The sequence below is a fragment of the Lampetra planeri genome, chromosome 30 (assembly GCF_965212315.1).
Source record: "Lampetra planeri chromosome 30, kcLamPlan1.2.h2, whole genome shotgun sequence".
In the NCBI taxonomy this organism is placed as follows: Eukaryota; Metazoa; Chordata; class Hyperoartia; order Petromyzontiformes; family Petromyzontidae; genus Lampetra; species Lampetra planeri.
The window spans coordinates 5,711,649-5,733,584 of NC_136136.1; the positions used below are offsets into that span (position 1 = coordinate 5,711,649).

General features: G+C 45.5%; 1 protein-coding gene across 1 annotated transcript; it reads left to right on the forward strand.

The window, feature by feature from the left end:
* The first annotated feature begins 1,857 nt into the window (after positions 1–1,857).
* Positions 1,858–6,670, forward strand: LOC144728849 (uncharacterized). The gene is made up of 4 exons (XM_078608537.1): positions 1,858–1,982; positions 2,881–2,949; positions 5,540–5,668; positions 5,951–6,670. The coding sequence occupies exons 2-4, from the start codon at positions 2,893–2,895 to the stop codon at positions 6,071–6,073; spliced, it is 309 nt and encodes a 102-aa protein (XP_078464663.1). The 5' UTR covers positions 1,858–1,982; positions 2,881–2,892; the 3' UTR covers positions 6,074–6,670.
* The last annotated feature ends 15,266 nt before the right edge of the window (positions 6,671–21,936 follow it).

Consider the following 21,936-nt stretch of genomic DNA (forward strand, 5'->3'; position numbering starts at 1 on the left):
CATTTAGCGCGGGGCCCTTGAAAGTGCGGGTAGCACGTGTAGCTACTTTTACTGGTAGGAACCGCCAGGTTACACCAGCCCACAGGGGATTATTGTGTCCGTCGTGCAGGGAGGGGCTGGGTGGGGAGGGAGGGGCTGGGTGGGGAGGGGCTGGGTGGTGCTGGGTGGGAGGGGTGGGGCTGGGTGGGGAGGGGCTGGTCACCCCGTGGTGCCCTTATAAAACTCAACGTTTAACCTACTCACGCCGGCTTGTGCCCACCCTCACAGTCGGGCATATTTGCGGAATGCACCACGCCGCCGTTGACCCTGGCCATTGACCGAGCAACCCAACGTTCCTACCAGCTCCCTCCGCAGGAATGTGTTGCTACTGGGATAATCCGGCACTGGGGAGCTGCGAGGATGGGACTCCTCGACACTTGCGGTGCTGACTGCTGAGTGGTGTGAGCCTTGTCAGCGCCACTGAGTGGACAGAGCCCCCCCCCCCCCCACCGCTCCTACAGCTCGTGGGTGTGGAGTGGGGGGCTGTTAACGGACAGCCACGTGGGGCAAGTTCACATAACTATCAACCCCTTATCTGTGCCAACCAATTCAGATCTCATTGGTCATCCCGTTCCCTTATAAATCTCAACGTTCATCCTACAAAGGACCAATAATATCTTAATTGGTCTGTAATAAGATAGGCACTGATAAGGTATGTAGTAAGTTCAACGCACAGTTATATGCATTCGACGGGGCCTAGGATTCGTAACAAGTGACATTTAATACCTAAATCGATAACGAACAAGGGGAATGTATAACGACTGCCAATTAAATTAATCAGTAATAAATACAACAACAATAATCGCGTACAGTACTTGGAACGTGGTTCCAGACATACAGTACCCTGGCGTCTACAAACTAAGTTGCCTCTGTGGTAGCAGTTACATTGGAGAAACCAAACGACATGTCTCGGACCACATCCGTGAACATAAAGCTGACCTGAAACACGGTAGGACAAACACCTCAGCCGTGGCAGATCACTGTTACAATTCAATGGGTTCACATGACATTGACTTCTCCAAGATAGAGGTTCTCTGCAAGCCATCTGGCTACCATGAGAGATTCGTTCATGAGGCGATCCACATATACAAACACAGAGACAATTTCAACCGAGAAGATGGATTCTGGCTCAGCAATCATTGGAAGGACGTAATAAACCACTTCGGATCTTAACTGATTGTTGTTCACGTTTATGGTGACTTTCAGACCGCAGTCCACTCACTGGCATTAACTGTGTATCTTGTGTTCTCCACAGGGAATGCAATATTTGCTCCGCTGCGGATCTCCTGCCACCGTTTTCCCATTCACATGTTTCATTGCTTCTACATACTATTAACATGCCCTCCCTTTGTTAATGCTACCCCCCCCTCCCTTTGGTGCTGCTGATCCTGCATAATGCATGGGCATAATATGACTTTGAAACCCCCCCGCCCACCTCCTACGCATTTCCCATGAATATGCTAAATTCCTCTTGATATGCACATTCTTTTGTTAAGGCTCTCTTCTTCCACCTCCAACTCAGCTTATATATAAGCTCCTAGCTTGGCAGTGTCTCATTCTTCACCTGAAGACGGCTGCTTGCGTTGTTGCCGAAAAGTCGTGAGAATTGTTTTATTATCTTTTATTTTTTATTATTTTATTACTTCCCTTCTACGTGACTTTACCGAAAGAACCAAGAAGATGAATCCCTGCAGTCACGAAAGCTTTAAATCGAAATTAACTTTTCCATATTTGAAATCGACTCCATTTGATAATTCAACTGGAATCGATTACGCACACCTTGCCGTGGGCGCCATCGGGAATCGATTCTTCAGTCATCGATCTCTTTGGATCGATCCACCCTCCAACCAAGCCTCGACTGCCTCGTCCGCTCTGCTGTGGCCTCAGCTGCCTGCCGCGAAAGGGGAAGACGATTGACGATTGTCGCTGCACCATTGACGAAGGTGTGCATCTGTGCTTTGCTGTCAACGAGGAGATGTAGGAGGTGCAGCTATCGGGGGCTATCAAAGGCTATTTATCTCGCTGTTGTATTCAGCGAGGTACCTGTGCTGGATGAGGGAGAGGCCGTATCGGTGAATGGCCGTCGTGCCAGCGAGGTCCTGTGTCGGCGATTGGCTTCATGATCACAATCGGAATATTTATATTGGATGGAAAATATAAGAAACCCACCTCACCCACTGGGATTTTTGCACACAGTGTTGGTGTACGGTGCTTTTTCTGCAATATTTTGCTGTCTTTTCTTGGATTTTCTGTTTGCACATAGTCACTTTAAGATGTGTTTTTGTTTGTTGAGGTTGCACCCGATTCAAGAGCCGAATGGCTCACAGGGCTATACCAAATGACTGCAACTGAGAAATCATACATTGTAGAATTGCTTGTGTATGGCTACTGTACAGCTGTGAACTCGGCCGTGTACAATTTAACATTTTACTGTAGAGTGCAAACTTAACCTGTGGCATGACACCTTGGGCTGCGGACTAAACTGTGCAAAACATTTGGAGTTGACTTAGTCGAATGTCGTCACCAGCACTATGTACTGAGAGCGTAATGATTTACCTAACCACCACGGTGATCCGATACATTCATTCATAATAGTCTTTTTCTCGTTTTTACCATCTCGTTTCTATTGTTGCTTGCTTTTGTTACGTCTCCATTTGTACCCTTGCTTACTCTATTAGCCGAAGTAATGTTGGATATGGTTTCCCTATTTAGATTTCACATACATTGAACATTTTCATGTTTACTCGATTCGCTGCATGTATTGTGAGCCTTTGTATGATATTATTCGATGAAACGATGCATCTGTACTCAACCAAAGTACGTACTGCGTGGGTCTGGTAGAACTGTGGAAGAATGGACAAGGTTTTCGATGCCTCCTGGGGTCTGTCCAACGCTGAGCTCCTCCAGCAGGTACTGATGCACTGCCATTGGGTTGGTTCTGTACACCATCAGTGTGGAATCTTTGCCTTAATGAGGGCAGAATAGGAATTTGAAGTCTTTTCACGAGCAATCTGCACGTTAACAGTCACATGTTACTTCAAGAGAACCCTTACATGCCAAGAACGCCGGTAAACAGTGTGGAACATCGCAGACGATCAGAATAAACACATACATTTGCACACCTAGCTTTGACACGAAGATACTCGGGTAACCATCAACCACATCAGAATACTGTATCAACTGGCCAATGAGCACATCTCTTTCATGAATGGAAATTAAAATCACAGGAGTGCGTGCGGTCGTGGCCATGATACACAAACTATGGGCCATAAAGTAAACCACTGCTATTTTGGCAGCTTCAATGGAGGAGGGATAGCAAAACTACACGAGCTTTCTCCTGAAGTGCTCCCGTGGGTAGCAGACCTCTTGGCATTTAGCTCCTCAACATTGCCATACGCAAGAATAGAATAGTGCAGCTCTGATACTTGAAGTAATGGATATATAACATGTGCGGGCCGCTTTGACGTGATAAGGCCTCATGGGTTCATGGATTGTGTGATGTGAAGTCGTGGTTGTAATTTGGCCCACGGGCTATAGGTTCCCCACTCCTGGTATATACACACATTTACAATAACATTACACATATAAGCTATGATGTTTATATTTAAGATGGCTTTCAGGAACACAATAGTCGAGTACATATTTCATTGTAAAAATATATATTTACAGCCCTCAATCTACTTATGTATAATTTGTTCACTCCCTTAGCCTAATGTAACGGCATATTATTTTCATGAATCGTAGATATAATTGATTATTACACTCATTAATTTATTAAATTTAATGAATTAATAATTATTACATGCCAATGATTTGCTTAAGAGGACTGACTTTGTCCTCATTAACATTACTTTTATTCATATTATTGGTCTTTTCCCCCATTTTTATCCCAATTGTGCTAATGATGTCACGTTATAAGATTAATACATTGTTCAGTCCCTCCAGAAAAACGCGGAGTTTTTTGGTGATTGTTGCGGGCAAAAATCGTTGATTATACGGCACGTTTTCTTAAAAAATGCGATGGAATATGCGGGATATTTATGAAATTTTATGCGATTAAATTGCGGGAACTTGCAAAAATTGCGGGAACTTGCAAAAACTGCGGTTTGATGAAAAAGAGAAAAAAAAGTGATTCCCCCAACACCCTATTCACTAGGCTACTACTTTAATGTAAAGAGTCATTTCTTATTACTTCCTATGATAAGCAAGCATACTACATCACAGAAAGTGCTGGGAATATTTAAGTTCTCATCTTGTTTTATTTCAGACCTTAACAAACAGATGGCTCAAACTTACAAAACATTGAGTCGAACAAGTTCTGTAGCTTTACAAAATGAATATGCTACAACTTCTGTAAAAATGAATAAATAAAATATTAAAAAATAAAATGTGTGCTTCCTGTTTTACAGAGGTAGCTATACAAAACAGACATCTTCTGTTAAAATAAGTGTTTTCAGTGCACAGTAACGTAAGCAATACAGTAACAGTACAGTCTTACAGTAATGTAAATTTACATACTACTAACAAAAAAGTGCAATCTTACAACTGTAAAGTTGCATAAACTCCTGAATAAAACTAACTACGTAGCCTCTAACACTGGCCAATCATTCACCATCCTCATCCTCCATCCCCTCTCCCTCAGTGTCCATCTCCTCCCCCTCCACCATCTCCTCCCTCTCAAATGCTCCACTGGCAAATGAGAAAGATTTGCGGGCTTCATCATGGTTTCATTGGCATCGCGGGGTTTGCAGCTTTTCAATGATGTCGCGTAATGAGTGACGTCACTTCATAACGTTCCCATGGCAACAGGGGAAATGGCTGCGCTTGTGTGAAGTAAACGCAACATTTGTCAACTTTCTGCTAAGATATATGTGACTTTTTGCAACGAAAATGCGGGGATTATGAAATCATGCAAGCCCGCATATTTTGCGCGCGGAAATCTGCAATTTATGCGGCGAAAGTGCGGCGTATTTGAAAAAACGCGCCCCCCGCATAAATATGCGGACTTTGGCTGATTTTGCATGGAATCATGCGATCGCATAATCGCGTTTTTCTGGAGGGACTGATTGTTATCTCAAAGCATTGCAACCATTTGTTTTAGAGAATGGCTCACAGAAGCAGATATAACAGAGCAACCTCTGAAATTCTTTCAAGTGACCTTTAGGCCACACATTCAGGGGCAGCATTTTCCCACTCCTGAGAGTAACCTGTCCTATGATGGTCAAACCAATATTTGTATTCCCTTTGATGAAGTTGGAATTCAACCAAATTAAGTGCAGAACCAAATGTAATGTGATGCTTGTTTGTGCAATCATTGGTAGCAGGGCTGAAACCATAAACCCTCTTCACTTGAGAATCCAGTTTAATCAAAGCTATGTGAAATCTAACCCAGAATCTCGGCGATACCAACTCCGTGCTTTGTCCTCTGAGCTGCCCAACATCTCCAATAACTTTTCACTCTCCTTCAAATCTACCACCACTATCCAACACCTGAGAGCAGATGGGGCTGCTGAGCTGGTTGTCCGGCAAGGAGACCACAAGTGAAGCATACCAAGCAATCACAGCCGGCAGGGTCGCGTACGAGCTGTACAACCGCGTGACAGGCAAGGCTGACATCGACAAATACAAGGTGCTTGTCCATGCATACCGGGACAGTCACCTATACGGAGCACACTTTTTCGTGGTCCACTTTGCATGCTTGTAATTTAAGCGTGCATAATAGTTAAGTTGATTTTGATTGTAATTCCTGAAATACTTCCTGATTGATGGCCTTATTATCTAACCTGATGGGATGATCGCAGCCCAGCAACTTAACACCAGATTGATCTTGTCCATTCCGCTTCCCCTTGTCTCTCATTTGTACTCATCCCTTCATCCCATGCCTGTAACCCCATTGTATTCCTCTCCCTAGGCTGAGTGCCTGCAGGGCATCGTAAATTTCATCCGGGACAACCCAGGAGCCACGAAAACTGCCATCGACCAGGCCGTTCTGCTCCACGTTCAGATATTTGCTGCTCGGGTGGATGCGATGTAGGACTGAAGTGTGACTAGGTAAACACCTGTTTGGTGGACATCTTTAGAATGAACTCCTTGTTGGATACCTTGAAGGATCAACATTTTTTGCTAACTTTGCCCAAAAACGCAATTCTTGGCGATCGTTAAATTGTTGACTCAGCCATGCAGCCTTTTTCATAACATTTTAAATATGTTTTATCTATTAGGCAGCTAAATACACTCGTATTTCTATGCGTCATATTGGAGTGGGCAACAACACCGTGTACTGGAGTGCAACAAGTGTGGGGGGGCCAACACGTGCACATGGGAGAGATAGAGCGATGGTAATCTCCCCCTGGGTGGTGTCACATGGGTGAGATGGTAATATCAAGAGAACAGCCTGGATATGCGCAATCAGAGAAGGAAATGGGCTAATATCTAGCAAAAAATCGCAACTACTGAGGCAATTTAATTTTTGCACATTCTCCAGGACAAATCACACCCTCGTAAAATGTTGCATTTCTAAAAGGGACATTTTTTTGTGCATTGCTCATCCTTTTGCTATGTTTGGTTCTTAAGTTATAAGCAAAGTCACAAGCATATTACAATAAATAAATTGTAGTTTTATGCCATGCAATGGATTGTATCACGTGGATTATCACATTTCAATAATGAACACGTATGTATTGTCATTGATAAGATAATAGGTTTTTCCCCTTTTTTCTGGCAACAAAACAGGTGTTAAGATGTTAAAACACCAAACTTAAACCTTTTACAAGGAATCATGTCTGCATTAACCACAATGCTTGTGGTCAGAATGCAAACAAAACACATACTCTGATAATATATGCATTGTCCTTCAAACTGATTGGTCCACACCAGCGACAGCTTCTTTTGAGTCTCGTCTCAAACGGTGTTAGACCAGAGGACGCCAAAAGGTGTACATCCCAAAGACAATGCACTATCAGAGTAATGAGAGCTGGGGTGAGCATTTACATAATGGGACCTCCTTTGCCAGTACCAAAATATGATAATAGGGTTTTCCCCTTTTTTCTGGCAACAAAACAGGTGTTAAGATGCTAAAACACCAAACTAAAACCTTTTACAAGGAATCATGTTTGCATTAACCACAATGCTTGTGGTCAGAATGCAAACAAAACACATACTCTGATAATATGATATTGCCATTGAATTGTGACTTTATATGTACATTAATAATACAAACAACATTTAAGAATTTGCTTTGAAATATGTTGCACACTCGAAATGAAGGACATGGGCAGGTGCTCCAAATCGAGGGCAGACACATTTATTGTGGTTAATAGCAATCTTGTGAAGAACAGCACCGTCACTCTGTAAAATGCAACAGCACGTATGTTACAAACAGCATTTCTCCCGAGTCGCCATTAACCATGTGACTGGTTTACACGTGCGGTTATTCATTAACAGTTTTCTCATAAGCATCACCTACTCTTCCAACCCAGCCAACTATGGTAGCTCTATCCACTACTACTCCAGTAGCCCCGAACAATACACAGGTTGCCACGGCCAATACTCTGGTAACCCCGCCCAATACTCGGGGAGCCATACTACTCGGGTAGCTCCAACAACTACTGCGGCAGCTCTTTCTTTTGATGATATAATACGTTGAGTATGTGGCCAGAACGTTAACACCAGGGCCATTATGCCAATCGTCACATATGTGGAGACATTGAGACAGACTTTGTAAAACAATTGATTGTCCTGACCAAATAAAGAAGTTTTGGTAGCTTTACTAATTTATATTAACTGGAAAAATTGCAATGATACCTGTCTGATTGGCAATGCGTCGTCTGGGGCACCAGCATAACAAACATGTGAAGGCCTCAATGGATGCCCACTGGCACTAATTGGTGTATTTTGTAATCCTCAGTAAAGTGTTAAATTAATTCTTGAAGCGTATTCAGCTCACCTGGCTGCAATTCACATTTCTACACGGATGTTTTTGTCCAGTTGCCCAAGATATACTCGTTCAAATATTTGCTTCATGTGTATAATTTATATATTTGTCTTCTGTTAAAAACACAACATATACATACACAAATACTAAGCTTTTGTGAAAGGCCAACGTTCCGTTTGTCCATTTGTCCGTTAAAATTATAAGAGCCTTTCAGAAGTGCTGAATCAAAAAGTTACCGAAAGTGGGGGTAAATAGTTGATCTAAAAGGTTTCCAAACATTGTTGACCCCCCCCCCCTCCAAAAATCTTTTTACCCCCCCCCCTCACCCAATTTTTATTTTGTAGGCATTTAATCCTACACACCCTACATAAAATAGTAGTATCTAGCAGAGGTGTGGACTCGAGTCATGTGACTTGGACTCGAGTCACATGACTCGAGTCATGAATTTGATGACTTGCGACTCGACTTGGACTTGCATAACAATGACTTTGTCCCACCTATGAGATGTGGACTCGAGTCATGTGACTTGGACTCGAGTCAGACTCGAGTCATGAATTTGATGACTTGCGACTCGACTTGGACTTGCATAACAATGACTTTGTCCCACCTCTGGTATCTAGTAACTTTATAGGATTACCCACGGACTCTAAAGTAGCATCTAGTGATTCTATAGTATCTAATGACTATAGTATATACTGACTAAAGTAGTATGTACCGACTCTAGTAGTATCTACTGACTATAGTATCTACTAACTATAGTAATATCTACTGACTCTATAGTAGTATCTACTGACAGTAGTAGTAGTATCTACTGACTATAGTAGAAACTACTGACTATACTAGTGTAACGGGTTCCGGAGACACTTGTAGAGGTAACTTCTTTATTACAACACAACACTCCAACAGTCCTGATACTCTGTTACAGCCTAGGTACACAGCCTAGATACTCTACTCTGGCTACGCTCTGGAACTCGCCCTCCCAAGGTCGTAGAGTCGGGAGTTCCAGAGTCCCACCACTCGCTCTCACAACATCCCAGGGTCTTCAGATGGCTGGTCGTGGGTCTTGGGTCTTGAGTTACAACTGGCCCCGATCGTCTAGGGAGCTCCCCTTTTTATGCCTAGTCCAACGAGGGGTGGGGCCGTGTGCGCCACCAGACATCCCACAGAGCACACACAGCCCCCCCCCCCGTTGGCGGCGCCAAAAGGCTTAAGCGCCTGGGAACCCAACGCCTGGCGCCCAGAGGCTTAAGCGTCTGGACCCCCTGGGAACCCAGAGCCCCCAGCAGCCCCTCCCTTCTTATGTCACTACATTAGTATCTGGCTCTACAGTCGTATTTACTGACTATAGTAGTATCCACTGACTATAGTAGTATCTGTTTACTAGTAGTATCTGCTGACTCTATAGTAGTATCTGCTGACTGTAGTTGTATCTGACTATTGTCGTACCTACTGACTAGTAGTATCTACGGACTATAGTATCTAGTGACTATAGTAGTATCTGGCACTACAGTAGTATCCACTGACTATAGTCGTATATACTGACTACAGCAGTATATACTAACTGTAGTAGTATCTACTGACTGTAGTAGTATCTACTGACTATAGTAGTAACTGCACATATTGGGGTAGGGGGGGAGAAAAGGACATCACATTGTTCAGGATGTGGTTGTGCAGCAGTAATTGTGCTTTTTAATTCTTTTTGGCATTTTTAACGCGAGGGAGAACCTCTCTCCCATCGCCGCTCAGAAAACTTGTTTGCATTGGTAGGGGCAACCGCGAGTTGGCGTTTCCACGCAGTCATGCAGCACGCCACCTTGTTGTACGAGAAGTAGTGACCGCTATTGGTGGTGGTCCTGTGGTGCACAATGACCGAGTAGAGCGAATAATGTTCCGGCTCGTGCACAACCTGATTGGACATGACCAGCCGCATGTTGAGTTGTTCTGGGAAGAGGAACTTCTACGAGGGATGAGGGAGGAGACAGTGGTGAGCCAAGCGTTAAAAGAGAGGAAAATAGGGTGCTGGCTAAGCAGGGGCAGAAGGGGGGAGCAAATGAACGTATTGGTGGGACACCAGTGCTAAGAACAAAAAATAAAATAAGACTAACAGCAGTGACGATTATCTCAACCGGTCCTGAGCCTCGTTCCCTCGGTCCACTCAGCCTCAAATGAGTATATGGTGCAATATGTAAACATTACCGCTCAGGGGACAAAGGCGGCCGGGCGTGGTGCTGGCCACCCACCCCCTTCCTGTGTTGTTCTGGCTTTGACAGGTGCTCATGAACAGCACTTGCACCAACAGTCGAGTAAGGCTCTTTGGGGGATATTTGTTGTTTTGTTTATCATGCACAACATCACCTTGTTGTAGGAGTAGTAGTGGCCGCTATTGGTGGTGGTCCCGTGGTGCACAATCACTGAGTAGAGCGAATACAGTTCTGGCTCGTGCACAACCTGATTGGACATGAACGGCCGTATGTCGAGTTCTTCAGGGAAGAGGAAGTCCTACAAGGGATGTGGGAGGAGACAGTGGTGGGCCAAGCATTAAAAGAGAGGAAAATAGGGTGCTGGCTAAGCAGGGGCAGAAGGGGGGAGCAAATGAACGTATTGGTGGGACACCAGTGCTTAGAACAAAAAATAAAATTTGTTACTATAATTTATTTTCCCACGATTCGCAAACCCAGTCGGAACATCTTGCGGGGTGCGTCAAAATAATTTCTCAATATAGAAGCAGTTGGAAGATGGATGTCAGCTCAAGTTTTAGATGTTAGACTGTTTTACGAGGACCGATGTGTTATATTGCACCGGTGTACAGCCAATGTCCAAATAACAAATATGGTGAATGCAATCAAATTTGAATAGAAGCATTCTGTGTAGCAAGTAAAATTCACCTTGTCGATTTTTCACACCACTAATCGATTCGCTCAATGGTAATGATAAGCACATTGGGCACCACGTGCAGGCTCACTCTCTTTGTGGATTTCCCCACGTGTGAGCACCTGTTCGCCCGACAATAGCATGTGTTGAGGCCGCTGGCCCCCGAGGCCTCTCCCTGCTGGGCGCCGGCCGTAGGGGGTCCGCCGTCTCCCGATCCCTGACTCGTGTGAGAGCAGCTGCTGCTGCGCTCCTCGCTCGCGGGAGAAGGGCTGCCGCCCGCCGGCTCTCCTCCCTGGGTCAAACCCCCGCGAGTCCTGCTTGTGGGGCATGGCTCGGCACTGGCTCGGCACTGGCTCACGGCCGCCTGAAAGCACCCTGTTGCCTCTCCGCCAATCAAACGCGACGCCTCCCCTCACAAACCCGCGCACCAATCACACGCGCTGAACGGGGGGGTCAGGGGTTGGAGGGCAAATGACGTTGCTCGCGCCCGGGTCGCCGATTGGGGGTTTTTGTTACGGGTGGTTTAAAGGGCTGTGGGTCAGGTGTTCGCGAGGGGTGTTAGTCCGCACGCAGTGCGGGGGTTCGCAGCAGCAAGACGAAGCGTACACCCGTGGAAGCACCGACCACCCACGTTACGAGCGCACACACACACAGCACCATGCGTTTTCCACACACACTCGCAGAGTTCACCCGAGGCTGTGATCAATTACTAGCGTGCACCCGTGAAGCGCCGACCGTACATGTACGAGCGCACACACACAGCACCACGCTCTTCCCACACGCTCGCAGAATTCACCCGAGACTGTGATCAGTTACTAACGATTTATTATCGGCATGACTGAGCCACTCTCACGGAATCAGTCGGAATCGGCAAGGCAGGATTAAACTATCTCCCGATGGTCTGAACCTTAGCCTGTTAGGACTTAATCCCCTTGTCTGCTGCCCATTGGAGAGCTGGGAGAAAAGGATCTGGTGGGGAAGGCAGTTCTGAGGTATGCGGAAGCAGTGGCCAGTCCATCGGAGTTGTTTTTTAAAAAGTATTGCTTCAATGCTGGTGGTGTCAGCATGGAGGAGGACACTTGCATTGGTGCAGAGATCTTCCCACTTGATCCCCTGGATTTGATGGAGGCAGTGCTGTTGGAAGCGCTCAAGCGCAGTGACGTAGCACCAATACATAGACAACCTACTGGCAGAGACTTAAAAGCCTAGCATACCATCTTTAAAACTATCACTTCTACACAAACACTGAGTCTACACAACATGTAGCTTCAGATAATTTCGGTCCAACAAAAAACAGACGGTTACTTATATGACAGTCACATGATAGACAATGTTGGGACAAACAAAATCTTTCTGTTAACTCTTATCAGAATATTTATTTATACAGCAGGAATCCGATGAGTCGGGTCAGGTCAGAATGATACAACAACAAATAATACAAAAACTTGACAGTGAAAAGTATAGCAAATATTTACAAATAAAACGAAACTATTTTTTATCTTATCAGGTAAAACCACTGAGCTATGAGCTTCTCATTCAGGAGCAACTTGGCAATAAATGATAGCTTAATAAACTGGTTTATCTTATAGAAATTTTTACAGCAAAATAATCTAAATAATCTAAACAAATGTTTGTAAAAGTTATCCCATCATATCAGATGTTTATATATTTCCTTCCTTCTGAGAAACCTAGACCATTATGGCTCACTCGGTGGGTTAGGGATGAAAACTAAGTACAGGCAGTCCCCGGATTATAGGGATGAAAACTAAATACACTTTTCGATTTAAAGCTTTCGTGACTGCAGGGATTCATCTTCTTGGTTCTTTCGGTAAAGTCACGTAGAAGGGAAGTAATAAAATAATAAAAATAAAACATAATAAAACAATTCTCACGACGTTTCGGCCACAACGCAAGCAGCCGCCGACAGGCGAAGAGGACGGCTGCTTGCGTTGTGGCCGAAACGTCGTGAGAATTGTTTTATTATGTTTTATTTTTATTATTTTATTACTTCCCTTCTACGTGACTTTACCGAAAGAACCAAGAAGACTAAATACACTGTGAATGAACATTCGTAAGTGAATGCTTTCTGTTAACAATTAATGTTAAAATGTTTAATGGTATTAATAAACATTTGGATACAGTATATGTTCCATTAGTTTAATTATGGGTAGTGTTAGGGTAGATATTCGATTAAATAAAATAACACTGGTCAACAAAAAAAAAACATTTTTTTTGTGGCCTGGACTTTTGTAGCTGTTTTAGACTAATTTCAGGGTGCTGATTCCAAATCTGATCTCAGATTTGCTCTATCACATGAGATGTGATAGAGCAAAGCATACCCCATTTTCATTGATTTTACCCAAAATTAACTCTGTCACTTATGATTGCAAGTTGTTGCGAGTCAGGGACTGCTTTAGTGTTAAAATATGGTGCTGTATTTTTAGGATAATGTGTTTATAATATAATTTTATGTAGATATCCACATTTATTTAATATTTTTCTTCTGCAGTTTTTATTGAAAATGCAATATTTGATATCTCAAAAACCTGATGTGATAGACAAGAACTTAAAACCGTTGGAATACCTTATGCCAGAAAAAGTGTGTTGACCAGTGTAATCGTAGGAAGTGCAGAGCGTATATACAGACATATGCTACAGGCAGTGATACACAACGTATCACAACGCGATACAGTAATGAGAGAAAACAGTACGGGAGGCACAACTATTTCTGGCTATGGGATTTTATCTGGATTTTGGGTGGAAATTGTTGAGTTTCCAACATATGGAAAATTCTGGTTGCGGATCTTCCTTGGGAACCTAACGCTTCCATAATCCGGGGATTGCCTGTAAGGAGGGAGCATCTGATATCAGGCTAAATTTCTAAGTCTCCAACGTGTCTTCTTAGGTGGGGGTGTGTCTGTGTGCAGTGTGTCTGCGGGTTGTGTCCTTTCTTCCTTGAGTGTCCTTCCTTGTGTAGTCTGAGCACTTGTGAGCTCTGCTTGTGTCCCTGATGCCACCCAGTTTGAAGACTGTGGGTCCTCGATGTCCACTGGGATGGCATTCTGCTCTGGTGACCTACACATAGCACACATCATCACCATCAAATTTATTCCACTGGCCAACAGGGCACCACAGAAAACTGCCTGTCATTGAAACTACCTAGAAAAATAAATTGCACCGAAAATGGCTGCTAACTCACGTGGTAACCACCTTCAAAATATAATTGTGGCCCGAGTAAGAGTGTACACAACACTGTCAGATAACACTGTTTGACTTAGGGTAAATAGATCGAGGTTTTATGGTTTCTGAAAATACATCATGAGTACAACTTACTTCGTATAGAAGAGGATGTAGGCCTGGTCTTCAAGAACTTCTGCATTGGTGACTGGCATCACGTCAGTATCGTCCATTCTGAACCAGCTGCCATTGCTGACCTGAAGAAAAAATACATCCACACTTGTTAAATTACGATCAATACCCAATTGTACCAGATTAATTTAAAAGTCAGCCATAGTGACAGATCATGAAAGCGGAATGTTATATGGAAGTTAACACGTGTACTCATATGCTTTGTGTGTGTGTATGTATGATCATAGTGGGGAACAGTAGCGTAGTGGTTAGCACATTGCACTACGAACCCGGCAACCAGAGGTCGATTCCCGCTTAAGACTAACAGCAGTGACGATTATCTCAACCGGTCCTGAGCCTCGTTCCCTCGGTCCACTCAGCCTCAATTGAGTATATGGTGCAATATGTAAACATTACCACTCAGGGGACAAAGGCGGCCGGGCGTGGTGCTGGCCACCCACCCCCTTCCTGTGTTGTTCTGGCTTTGACAGGTGCTCATGAACAGCACTTGCACCAACAGTCGAGTAAGGCTCTTTGGGGGATATTTGTTTTTTTGTTTATCATGCACAACATCACCTTGTTGTAGGAGTAGTAGTGGCCGCTATTGGTGGTGGTCCCGTGGTGCACAATCACTGAGTAGAGCGAATACAGTTCTGGCTCGTGCACAACCTGATTGGACATGAACGGCCGTATGTCGAGTTCTTCAGGGAAGAGGAAGTCCTACAAGGGATGAGGGAGGAGACAGTGGTGGGCCAAGCATTAAAAGAGAGGAAAATAGGGTGCTGGCTAAGCAGGGGCAGAAGGGGGGAGCAAATGAACGTATTGGTGGGACACCAGTGCTTAGAACAAAAAATAAAATAAAATTTGTTACTATAATTTATTTTCCCACGATTCGCAAACCCAGTCGGAACATCTTGCGGGGTGCGTCAAAATGATTTCTCAATATAGAAGCAGTTGGAAGATGGATGTCAGCTCAAGTTTTAGATGTTAGACTGTTTTACGAGGACCGATGTGTTATATTGCACCGGTGTACAGCCAATGTCCAAATGACAAATATGGTGAATGCAATCAAATTTGAATAGAAGCATTCTGTGTAGCAAGTAAAATTCACCTTGTCGATTTTTCACACCACTAATCGATTCGCTCAATGGTAATGATAAGCACATTGGGCACCACGTGCAGGCTCACTCTCTTTGTGGATTTCCCCACGTGTGAGCACCTGTTCGCCCGACAATAGCATGTGTTGAGGCCGCTGGCCCCCGAGGCCTCTCCCTGCTGGGCGCCGGCCGTAGGGGGTCCGCCGTCTCCCGATCCCTGACTCGTGTGAGAGCAGCTGCTGCTGCGCTCCTCGCTCGCGGGAGAAGGGCTGCCGCCCGCCGGCTCTCCTCCCTGGGTCAAACCCCCGCGAGTCCGCGAGTCCTGCTTGTGGGGCATGGCTCGGCACTGGCTCGGCACTGGCTCACGGCCGCCTGAAAGCACCCTGTTGCCTCTCCGCCAATCAAACGCGACGCCTCCCCTCACACAAACCCGCGCACCAATCACACGCGCTGAACGGGGGGGTCAGGGGTTGGAGGGCAAATGACGTTGCTCGCGCCCGCGTCGCCGATTGGGGGTTTTTGTTACGGGTGGTTTAAAGGGCTGTGGGTTAGGTGTTCGCGAGGGGTGTTAGTCCGCACGCAGTGCGGGGGTTCGCAGCAGCAAGACGAAGCGTACACCCGTGGAGGCACCGACCACCCACGTTATGAGCGCACACACACACAGCACCATGCGTTTTCCACACACACTCGCAGAGTTCACCCGAGGCTGTGATCAATTACTAGCGTGCACCCGTGAAGCGCCGACCGTACACGTACGAGCGCACACACACAGCACCACGCTCTTCCCACACGCTCGCAGAATTCACCCGAGACTGTGATCAGTTACTAACGATTTATTATCGGCATGACTGAGCCACTCTCACGGAATCAGTCGGAATCGGCAAGGCAGGATTAAACTATCTCCCGATGGTCTGAACCTTAGCCTGTTAGGACTTAAACCCCTCGTCCGCTGCCCATTGGAGAGCTGGGAGAAAAGGATCTGGTGGGGAAGGCAGTTCTGAGGTATGCGGAAGCAGTGGCCAGTCCATCGGAGTTGTTTTTTAAAAAGTATTGCTTCAATGCTGGTGGTGTCAGCATGGAGGAGGACACTTGCATTGGTGCAGAGATCTTCCCACTTGATCCCCTGGATTTGATGGAGGCAGTGCTGTTGGAAGCGCTCAAGCGCAGTGACGTGGCACCAATACATAGACAACCTACTGGCAGAGACTTAAAAGCCTAGCATACCATCTTTAAAACTATCACTTCTACACAAACACTGAGTCTACACAACATGTTGCTTCAGATAATTTCGGTCCAACAAAAAACAGACGGTTACTTATATGACAGTCACATGATAGACAATGTTGGGACAAACAAAATCTTTCTGTTAACTCTTATCAGAATATTTATTTATACAGCAGGAATCCGATGAGTCGGGTCAGGTCAGAATGATACAACAACAAATAATACAAAAACTTGACAGTGAAAAGTATAGCAAATATTTACAAATAAAACGAAACTATTTTTTATCTTATCAGGTAAAGCCACTGAGCTATGAGCTTCTCATTCAGGAGCAACTTGGCAATAAATGATAGCTTAATAAACTGGTTTATCTTATATAAATTTTTACAGCAAAATAATCTAAATAATCTAAACAAATGTTTGTAAAAGTTATCCCATCATATCAGATGTTTATATATTTCCTTCCTTCTGAGAAACCTAGACCATTATGGCTCACTAGGTGGGTTAGGGATGAAAACTAAGTACAGGCAGTCCCCGGATTATAGGGATGAAAACTGATTCCAAAGAACACAGGATGAGATGTTACTATCCTTTGTGCAAGCACTTCCAAGAGTTCATGAACAGTGAGCCTGGTGAAATTTGGGGAGCGCATCGTCAGTAGTGACCCTTTGGTTCCTAGGGTGTTTCGGCCTTTCATACTATACACCCTCCCCAAAGGCGGCCAGCGACAGGGTGATCAATCCTACGCTTGCGTCCCATTCCCAATTAGTCATAGGAGTTGCCTTGTTGTTGGTAGCCAACATCCCATGGGACTATGCATGGCAGGGGCGTCCTCCTCCCTGAGTCAAGCATTGTTGACTGCATACCTCCTGGCCCTCTCACTTTGGGGCCCAGCTGGGGTCTTTCCTCTTCATCCAGAGCCACTGACTGCTGCCTTCTGCCGCCTCCGATACAGCTTTGATTGCCGAACGCTGGCTCTGGCCCTTAATTCCCAGGTCTCTAAGCAGTCTGGTTGTAGATGTTGCCACAAAACCTCTGCAGCCCACCTCCACTGGTCGGACTTCTGTGTTCCAGCCATGATGCCGTGCTTCGGCAGCTAGATCGGCATAGCGCAGATATTTTCGCTCATAAGCCTCATCTACTGAGTCCTCCCAGGGTACTGTGAGCTCAATGATGAAGACCTTCTTGAGCGAACGGGACCAGAGCACCATGTCAGGTCTTAGGGTGGTGGTTGCGATCTCCGGAGGAAACACAAGTTGCCGGCCAATGTCAGCTAGCATTTTCCAGTCGCGGGCCAAGCGCAGCTGGTCTCGCTCTATTGGTGTAGAGCCGCTCTTCGGCGGTTTAGCCCCTTCGCGGACAAAGGTCGTCCATAAGGGGTGTGATGCTGTTGGGGGTGGTAGGGAGTTGGTGGCAGCTCGCTTGTCCTCCAGGGCGGACGCAAGGTTTTTAAGGACTTGGTTGTGACGCCAAGTGTAGCGTCCTTGGGTGAGGCTTGTTTTACACCCTGTGAGAATGTGCCTGAGGTTGGCTGGCATGGAACAGAGGGCACAGTCCGGATCTTCACCATACCATTGGTGAAGATTAACTGGTGTTGGAAGGATGTCATATGTTGCTCTGATGGAAAAGCTCAACCGCCTCGCTTCCATGGCCCACAGATCCTTCCAGCTGATCTTCCTCTTCTCCACACTGTCCCATCGAGTCCACTGTCCTTGTTTGGCAAGAGAGACTGCCTTGGCCCACCTTGCAGCCTCCTCCTGATGGCGTACTTCCTGCACTACCATCTTCCGCCGCTCTGGTGCAGTGGCCTTACTCCAAGCAGCACGGCTAGTTAGCCCAAGGCCTCCTCTCCCTTGCTGAACATGATCCACAATGTCAGCATGTCTGAGGGCTGCTGTTGCCTCCTGGACTGCTTTTCCTGGCCTCCATTTGCGCCCAGTTGCCAAGGTCGGCGCGTTGTTGCTCACCACTGGGTCTCGAGATTCATTCAGTGTCATCTGGAGCCTGGTTTTTGCACACTTGAATTCCTCGGTTAGACTGGTGAGGGGCAGCTTGAGGACACCATCTCCATAGAGGCCTATGGTGGTAAGGCATCGTGGAACTCCGAGCCACTTCTTTAAGTAGCTCGTGGCTCCTCTTTCCATCTTCTCCACTGTTGAGATTGGAACCTCATACACTGCTAGGGGCCACAACACCCGGGGTAGGAGACCAAACTGCAGACACCAGGCCTTTAACTTTCCAGGTAGCTGGGTGTTGTCGATGGACTGTAGGCTACTACTGATGTCTTTGCGCAGCTGTTGCACCTGGTCTTTGTCCTTCAGGCTTGCATCATACCACCTTCCAAGGCTTTTTACCGGCTGCTCAGACACTGTTGGGATTTGGTCATCTCCGATGAAGAATTTCAGGTCACAGAGTACTCCCTTCACAATCGAGATGCTGCGTGACTTGGATGGTTTAATCTTCATACGGGCCCAGCTGATGTTCTCCTCGAGTTTTCTGAGCAGTCTCCTGGTGCATGGGACAGTGGTGGTCAATGTTGTAATGTCGTCCATGTAGGCTCTGAGTGGAGGGAGGCGAAAACCAGAGTCGACTCGCTGTCCACCAGCAACCCATTTTGAGGATCTGATGATAACCTCCATTGCCATTATGAATGCCAATGGAGAAATGGTACATCCCGCCATTATGCCTACATTCAGGCATTGCCATGAGGTGGTGAACTCTGAGGTGGTGAAGCAGAACTGCAGATCCTGAAAGTACGACTTCACCAGGGTTGTGATGGTGTCCGGTATGTGGAAAAATCTGAAGGCAGACCACAGGAGTTCATGGGGCACAGAGCCAAATGCATTGGCGAGGTCGAGGAAGACTACATGGAGGTCCCTTTTCTCCACCTTGGCCATTTGGATCTGGTGCCAGATCATGCTGGAATGCTCCAAGCAGCCAGAGAACCCTGATATTCCTGCCTTCTGTACAGATGTATCGACGTAGGCATTCCTTTGCAGGTACTCGGCCATCCTCTGGGCAATGATCCTAAAGAAGATTTTACCCTCGACATTCAGTAAGGAGATTGGGCGGAATTGGTTGATGTTCATTGCATCCTTCTCCTTAGGGATCAGGACCCCGCCTGCCCTACGCCACACTTTGGGTATTATCTTCTTTTGCCAAGCTGTTCTCATATGCCTCCAGAGGAACCTCAGGACATCTGGTGCGTTCTTATACACTTTGTACGGGACTCCATTTGGCCCCGGGGCTGATGCTGTTCTTGCCCTTCGAACTGTGTTTTCCACCTCCTTCCATGTCGGAGGGCTGGTCTCAATATGATGTTCCGGGGGTTCAATGGGTGGGATATCTGATGGGATGGCCAGATGTTCATGTCGCTTTGAGTCAAAGTTTGTTGTTCTCAGGTGCTCTTCTAGGTCTTTCTTTGTTGTTTTTAGAACTCCACTTTTTTCTTTCGTGAAGAGACTTTTAAGGAACTTGAAGGGATCTTTATAGAATCGAGTTCTAGTTTGTTCTTTCTTCCTTCTGCGCTTCCGTAGGTTCTCTGCTCTACGGAGGGATGCCAACCGGGTTTTGATGTCAGCCTGAAGTGCCTCTATGCCCTCCTTTTCCACTTCCGAGGCTTTCTTCCACTGTTTCTTAAGCTGTCTCCTTTCTTGAACGAGGCGCTTGATTTCTTGTTGCCTCCTGGAAACTGGTGGGGTTGGAACCTTTCTCCCGCCTTTTGCCTCTTGCACTCCAAAGCTTTCTGCCCCGTACTCATAGATGATGTCCCCCATCCTCTCCAACTTCTTCTCCACTGTGCCTCGAAGTTTCTCGAGGGTCAAGGTGAGGTCAGTATTCACTGTTTCCCACAACTTCTTGTCACTGGCGCCAGGCCACTTCACATACGGTCTGTGCCCTGGTAGTCTCCTCTCGATTGCAGGTCTCGGAGGCTGGGTGAGTTCCACTCCTGTTGTTGGTTCCACCTCAGTTGTTACTTCGGTGCTTGAGTTTACGTCCTCCATGACAGTGGTACTGATGCACTGCAAACTATGGTTTGCGTCCAGTTGCTGTGCTTCATTCGACTGATTTGATCGCTTTCGCAGAAAGTAATCAATGCGAGGCCTCTGTGAATGAACATTCGTAAGTGAATGCTTTCTGTTAACAATTAATGTTAAAATGTTTAATGGGATTAATAAACATTTGGATACAGTATATGTTCCATTAGTTTAATTATGGGTAGTGTTAGGGTAGATATTCGATTAAATAAAATAACACTGGTCAACAAAAAAAAAACATTTTTTTGTGGCCTGGACTTTTGTAGCTGTTTTAGACTAATTTCAGGGTGCTGATTCCAAATCTGATCTCAGATTTGCTCTATCACATGAGATGTGATAGAGCAAAGCATACCCCATTTTCATTGATTTTACCCAAAATTAACTCTGTCACTTATGATTGCAAGTTGTTGCGAGTCAGGGACTGCTTTAGTGTTAAAATATGGTGCTGTATTTTTAGGATAGTGTGTTTATAATATAATTTTATGTAGATATCCACATTTATTTAATATTTTTCTTCTGCAGTTTTTATTGAAAATGCAATATTTGATATCTCAAAAACCTGATGTGATAGACAAGAACTTAAAACCGTTGGAATACCTTATGCCAGAAAAAGTGTGTTGACCAGTGTAATCGTAGGAAGTGCAGAGCGTATATACAGACATATGCTACAGGCAGTGATACACAACGTATCACAACGCGATACAGTAATGAGAGAAAACAGTACGGGAGGCACAACTATTTCTGGCTATGGGATTTTATCTGGATTTTGGGTGGAAATTGTTGAGTTTCCAACATATGGAAAATTCTGGTTGCGGATCTTCCTTGGGAACCTAACGCTTCCATAATCCGGGGATTGCCTGTAAGGAGGGAGCATCTGATATCAGGCTAAATTTCTAAGTCTCCAACGTGTCTTCTTAGGTGGGGGTGTGTCTGTGTGCAGTGTGTCTGCGGGTTGTGTCCTTTCTTCCTTGAGTGTCCTTCCTTGTGTAGTCTGAGCACTTGTGAGCTCTGCTTGTGTCCCTGATGCCACCCAGTTTGAAGACTGTGGGTCCTCGATGTCCACTGGGATGGCATTCTGCTCTGGTGACCTACACATAGCACACATCATCACCATCAAATTTATTCCACTGGCCAACAGGGCACCACAGAAAACTGCCTGTCATTGAAACTACCTAGAAAAATAAATTGCACCGAAAATGGCTGCTAACTCACGTGGTAACCACCTTCAAAATATAATTGTGGCCCGAGTAAGAGTGTACACAACACTGTCAGATAACACTGTTTGACTTAGGGTAAATAGATCGAGGTTTTATGGTTTCTGAAAATACATCATGAGTACAACTTACTTCGTATAGAAGAGGATGTAGGCCTGGTCTTCAAGAACTTCTGC